At 43.0% G+C, this 6,874-nt stretch overlaps 1 protein-coding gene across 1 annotated transcript in view; it reads left to right on the top strand.

Moving 5' to 3' along the window:
- Window positions 1-5,957, top strand: part of LOC117001535 — a 149,139-nt gene extending 143,182 nt beyond the window's left edge. Inside the window, exons 5-7 of the mRNA XM_033069954.1 lie at window positions 3,951-4,199; window positions 5,316-5,427; window positions 5,564-5,957. Of these exons, the coding sequence (XP_032925845.1) occupies window positions 3,951-4,199; window positions 5,316-5,427; window positions 5,564-5,665 (463 nt within the window). The 3' untranslated portion in view covers window positions 5,666-5,957. The remainder of the gene's footprint in view (window positions 1-3,950; window positions 4,200-5,315; window positions 5,428-5,563) is intronic.
- The last annotated feature ends 917 nt before the right edge of the window (window positions 5,958-6,874 follow it).

Here is a 6,874-nt window from a genome sequence, read left to right on the forward strand (position 1 = left end):
GCACAAGAGGAGAAGTGTTTGTCTCCCAAGCAGTGCTGACCTGTGAAGAGCTCATCTCTGGTTCTCCAGCCTGGGTGGCTGCAGGGTATTCACTAACTAAACTGCTCTAGGACAAAGTGTCCGGAACAGGAAGGCATCTCTGATGGACCTCCTTACCAGAGTGAGCAGAGTACATAGAAACTCATTTGTTATTGCTACAGCTCATCGTTTGCATGCCATAGCGGATGTCAGCAAGAGGTCTGCTAAGGCACTGAGGATCACTCCATCAGAGTTACAGCACTAATGCAGATTTTCTGCACAGACATCAAACTGCTGGCAATTAATTTGAGGGCTTTGTTACAGAAGAGAAGGCATTTAGACATAGACTTCCGTTACTAATAGTGTTAGCTAGCTGCTACAACAAACAGGGCAGGATGGGCCCTGAAGCCAAAGGAGAAGTTCAGCCTGAGGCCTAAATTGCCACTGTATGGCCATTCCAGTGTCTGGTTTGGAAACTTTAAACTGACCCAATGCCCACTGAAATCCGTGAAATGATTCCTGTAGATCTCAGTCCTTGGAAGGGAGCATCCAGAGGGTGAGGAGCAGGGAACCCAGCTGCAGGAGCAATCCATGGCCCTGTGAGCCTGCAGGGCAGGGCATGGCTGTGCCCTGTGCCCTGTGCCCTGTGCCCTGTGCCCTGTGCCCTGCACATGCATGCCAGGACAGCAGAGGGCTGGGCAAACCCTTCTTTGCCTGGGCAAGGGAAATGAGCTGGGACTGAGGAGCTTGAAAGGAATTTTTTTTTTTTGTGGGTACCAAGCTGAGACTGGCCAAAGATTGTAGAATTCAATGTGTTTTATTGCTGCTCTTTCCCTTCTCTGGTCTCTCAAGGAAGTGAACCAGTGACAAATGGGCTGGCTTGGGTTCCCCTGCCAGAGTCCCCTTATCCCCATTCTGTGCATCTTCCCCCAACATTTGCTGAGGTTTAACCTTAAGTCTGCTTCCAATTTGGAAATACTGAATGGTCCTTAATGACAGCAGCACAAACACAACCCTATAAAGGCAAGATTTGTTATTTCCATGGGGTTAATTACCACATCAAGCATGTTTATTAAGATAGGAACATGTACTAGCTTGACCAGAATAATCTGTGCATATGTTTTTCTTGTAGCCATTTTTGCAAATCTGTATGTGCAGGATGGAAAGAGGCAAGGGATGCCCATTATTTAGGCAGTAACTCATGAGCTGTGTGCTTTTCTGCCTGAAATGGCATTTACTTCAGATCTGGCACAAACTGACTTTATCAATACTTTTGTTGCCTTTTTTTTTAAAAGAAATTAGTAGATCATAAATGAGTATTAACTTCAGCAGTGTGATCTATTACTCTGACATCCACTTGGCACAGGAGGAATGTGAAGTCTGTGTCTGCTTCTGCTATACTAATAACACATGATCACTGTGTTCATGAGATTAAAAATCTGCAGTGGCAGATGCTGGTGCAAGCCCAGGATCTGTGATGTGAAGCTGTGGTTCTGTGAGGGTCCTACAAAGTTCATCACTTACTTCCATATTACTGATGACAACAAGTTGGAGATTCACACCACCAGTTTGAGTTAATAGCTTGGTTTCATTGGTCTGATTTACTGATGTAGAGAGGTGGCTTCTGGTTTTAGGTGATGAATCACTTGAATAACTCCATGGGGACCACTATTATTAAACACTGCATCTGATTCAATGGCATCCTGATCTACACAGGTGGCAAATGGGGTTTCCTCAGCTGCTGATTCAAGCACAGCTGTAGCCACCTTCCAGGTTTTCAGTGGTCACACGTGCAAGGCTGACTGCAGGTCCCTGATTTCCTAGGAAAGTTCTTGCAGTGGCTCAGCCTGCACTGTATGGGAACCCTCTGCCAGGTCTCAGGAATTTGTGTCAGACAGAACATTTCATACAACACACAAGATTTTGTCACCTTGGGTCGAAGGAAGCTGTTTGTGTTAATGCTGAAAGGTAACGTGAGACAAGGCAAGCTCTTTGGAACACACATTGTGCCATTGATGTACACAGTACAGTAAATAGAAAAAACAAAGAATCCACTGTGCTATTTACCCTCACTGCAAACGCATTAGCAAAATAGGATTATTTGCAATCAAATAAAATAGTACTGCTTTTAGGCAGAAATCCTGGGTGTTCAATGAAGTGTGCTCCTCAGCTTTTTTACCATTTATCAGCCCCAACACATTCCTCCCCAGTTTTTGGGGTTTTTCATGCCTTCCATTAATAGTTAAGAAAAACCTAGGGAAAACAAACACTCTATTCCTGATTGTTTATTCACCAGTCTCTTAGGAACCATAATTACGTCTCCCAGGAATTGTGTTTTATCATACTGTCTATCTTAAGGAGCCACTTTAGGTAAAATAACAAGGAGTGCCTTATGAAAGAAAATTGGATTAATTTTAAGACTTTTTTAACCCTCTGAAGAATGGCTCTTTGTTTACTTCTTTAGTGCATGTGGCAACTTGCCCAAGTAAATACTATGCTGCATAAATACCAGAGATTGGTATTTATGATATTACATAAACACACTGTGAATAATGAGTCATTGTAACAGTGAAGAAGAACATGAGCAGCACACATTGCAGTCAATGCACTGTTCCTCATCAGTATTGAGTGGCACTGAAGCATTGTAGTACAGAATGACACTGAGAGTGGAGAGGAAAAAACCTATTTAGCACATCAGAGTTTAGTAAACAAACCAGAATACAGCCAAAACAGGAACCTGATGAGGGTAAGAAGCACAGCAGGTGAATCATCAGTATGCAGGGGTGAGGGATCAGTGGTTAGGTGTATTTTGGGGTTCAATGCTCTTTATGCTCATCCTTACAAGGAGCTGAGCCCTGAGGGTTCACTCTCCTGACCCACAGTGATACAGGTCTGCCTGCGGCAATGGGATGTTCATACCAGTTTTGCACTCATGGAGCCATCTTTCAAATTTCTGGAGTCTTAGTTTCTCCAGTTTTAATATATTTATCTCCAGTTTCTATAGTTTTATTAAATATTTACCTGCACTTCAGCAAAATTCTGTGTGTGCAAGGATTTGTGTGAACAGGAGTGTTACTGTGCCACACTTTGCATCAGTGCCAAATGATCTGACTCCTCTGCTGCACGGGGTTCATACCTCAAAAATCAAAACCCTAAAGGGAAGATGTGTATGCCAGACCTTCTCTTTTAAAGCTAGCAAGGTATTAACAAACTTTATTTTTCAAATCCATGTTGTAGTCTGTCTCATCCAAGCCAAAAAAAAAAACAAGCAAAAATGCAAACACTCAAATCCTAGAAGGTCTGCTGAACCCCTCCTTTCAAAAGGATGATCAAAATGGCTACCCATAATAAAGCACAAGCCTAAAAGCATGATTTAAAAAAAATTTCCTCCTTCCCTGGAGCAGTCACAGCCCTTGAGGAACAGAAGAGAGCTCCCAAAGGCAGAGCATATCCACAGAGAAGGTGGTTGATCCTCCTAAACTCCAGAAGTTTGGGGGTGCACTCTGCTGGGTGCAACTCCCTGCCTGGGTTTGCACATTGTGGAAGAGGGGTGGCTCCTCATGTTTGCTGTCAACAACAGGCATTTCCTAGGTGTGAATAAAGGGATGAATTGGGGAATACCCCTGGTCCCCCTGCTCTCCCACCCGAGAAGATATCTTTGGATATCCCCAGGGGCCTGGCAAAGTCCATGGGTTTATGGAAACCTCTGGATTACTACGTGGTTAGTAGCTGTTTATTGCGATTATTAAACCAAACCTCATTCCTCTATTTTTTTCCTGGTTTTAGTTCTTTAGTCAAACCACTGGGTTCAAGTAGAGCTGTGCTCTGATGCTGTTCTGGGTGCCATGTGCTATTCCAACTCATACACAAGGCCTCACCAGGTGACTGGAACACTCATTGACAGTTTTTTCTGTGTGCCTTATGCCTGACAGATTTTGTACAAAACTGGAGGTGACATGGGTGATGGGAGAAGAGAAAGCTGCTGGGCTGCAAGGAGTCATGTTTAGAGAAAGTGTTCTGGGCAGGACCCAAATGCGTGGCAGGGATGGACAAGGCACTGCTCTCAAGGCTGGGAAGGGCTGGGATGCCCTCTGTGCCATTCTCTGTGACACAGGATTTATGCCTGGCCCATTCATCTGCCTGAAGCACTGCAGGTCCAGGCACAAAGCTACACCTTCAAGGTTTGTCTGCGTTTCCTATTTTCCCAGAAAAAAAAATGAAGCAGTAATGTATACTGGCAAAGTTGAGAGGACAAGAAATATGGTCAGATTTCAAATTCAATCACAGCCCCATTTTGTATTTTAGTATTATTAAATCAGCAGCACTGCCCAAAGCCTCCAGTTTCGTGAGGTATGATGCTCTTCAAACATATACTGGGATATTGTGCCAAGACATCTCCCCTTTGTTTGGATTTTGAACCCATCTCTTAACTAGCAGTTATCTCTAAACACATATCGAGACCTGTCCCAGGCAATTTTAATCTGAATTCTTTCCTCATCATCCTCCTTGGGGTCTTCTATTCTCAGTTCCTGGGAACCTGGGTGATGAGATGGCACCAAATCTTGATAACAAGAAAGCCCCATCCAAGCCCCAGAGAAATCAGTGGGGAGGCTTGGGTGGACATTTGTCCAGTTCAGATTTTGGGGATCCTGAAAAATATAATATATTAAAATATGATATGATACGATATTATATGATGATGTGATATGATATAATGTAATATAATATAATATAATTAATATAATGTGTCTCCCCTGTATCTCACCTATGCTGAGGGGTAAGAATGGTTCATATTAAGGATTTTCTACTCCATAGATAATGTTTGTTTAAAAATATTTAAATATTTTCACATCAAAATTTTGACTCAGGTCTAGAGATATTAGGAAAATAACAAAGCGGACAGAAAGAAATAGCTTGGTCAACTTTGGGGGGTTATTCCTTCTGTCTTGTAAAAGGAATAAGTAGATGGCCTTTGAGTAATTTATCTGAGAAGTTGTGTTCCCAGTCAGCTGTGTCTCAGCAATGTGATGAAGGCAGAGTTTACAAGTCTAAAATTTCTTTTCCAGTATAGCTCATTGCAGGGAGCTGTGAGTCACCAGTCCTGTCTCTAACATGCTGCTCTGCTTGGTATAAAAGCATTCATACACTGAGCATAAGCATGAGGGACGCACTGACAAAGAAAGATAGCACTGCTTGTGCAGTTGGTTATTTATTCATTTAAATGAATGCAAATCTGAAGCAGCTTCCACACCTCTGATTAGTTTGTAACATTTATTCTGTTCTGTCTTGCTCTTTAGTTTTGCACAAAAGGATGTGGACGCTATTTCACTGACAATTGCTTGGAAAAACAGCACTCTGTGGTACCTATTGAAGAAGAAAACAGGCAAGAGACTGCTTTTCATGATTTCTGTGAGTAAACTGCCCACCCAGGATCTCAGCTCACCTTGCCTGTAGACTACACATGAAAAATACTGTTCCAGGCAAAATGTGTCTACATGGGCCACAGGCAGAACTTACAATTCATTTTAGATTTTAACCTTTTCAGAAGTTCAGCTGTCTGGAAAAGGCCTTCATGTTTTGTCTCCTTTTCCCAGCTACTGCTGCACAAGTGAGTATCCATGTGAGTGCAGGATGGAGAGAAGAATGATGCAAACTCAGCACACAACATTTGTTGAAACGGCTTAGAAGAGAATCTTATAACTTGAAAATGGTGTCCTGGCTCCTCAGTGGTCCTGCTTCCTTCTGCCACTCCGCACAAACAAAGCAAATTCTGTCTCCCAGTTTCACCTACTGCTGTTTGTGCAACAACTGGCATTTTTCAGACATCTTTCCTGTTATTTTTCAAGTATCTTTTCTGATACTTTACTTCATTTTGAAAGCAGAAAGAGAAATAAATCTGCAAACCAGACATGGTCAGGTGTTAATCAAAGTTGTGTGACAGGTGGGAAGTTGGCATCCATTACCAAAGCAAGAAACCTCTCTCTTTTCTTGGCCAGTTCAATATCAGATTTTGGGGATCCTAAAAAATATAACCGCTGTATAGAAGAGAGTATGTCTCTCCTGTATCTCAGCTATGCTGAGGGGTAAGAATGGTTCATATTAAGGATTTTCTACTCCATAGATAGTGTTTGATTAAAAATATTTAAATATTCTCACATCAAAATTATGCATGGACCATATCCACAAATATATTACATTAAGACAAGACATATAGCTGCAGATGTATTTAGACAGGCACCAATGCAAAATTATTTAATTGCATTTTGTACACTTCTGCATAGAGTTAAACCTCATTAAAATGAAAAATTGCATTTTAATCCCACAGTTCATTAAATCACCAGCAAGACACACTCTGCCAGCCCCTGAGGAGGTGAGAACTACCCCAGACAGAAAGTGGTGGCTGCAGAGGGAGTGCTGGTGAGTCAGAGGCACTGGGGCTGGACAGTGTGTCTGCTTGGCCATGGACACCTCAGGCCTTTACCCAAATGTGTGGAAAATCCATCCTGCCCTGCAGTCAGAAGGCAGGAGAGCCACCATGCCAGTCAACAGTCAGGTTTTGTAGTGACATCACCCACTTTTCACCTGCCCTGCTGCAGCTGGGACAGGAGCCACAGAGCCACGAGCTCTGCCTCCCCTGCTCTCCCCGCTCTGGTGCATCCTGCACTCCAGGGCACCTCACCCTTCTCATCCCCCACAGCTCACTGAGAACATTGGCCTTGGCTTTGCACCTCTGTGGGCTCAGATATCTGCTTGGACAAGGGATTCAAGTGCCCCACACTGACTGCAAGTGAAAGAAAAATGCACGTGATAATCTCACTGAGAATAGGCAGACTGATGATTATGTTGTCTGTTATAT

This window comes from Catharus ustulatus, chromosome 11, assembly GCF_009819885.2.
Source record: "Catharus ustulatus isolate bCatUst1 chromosome 11, bCatUst1.pri.v2, whole genome shotgun sequence".
Lineage (NCBI taxonomy): Eukaryota > Metazoa > Chordata > Aves > Passeriformes > Turdidae > Catharus > Catharus ustulatus.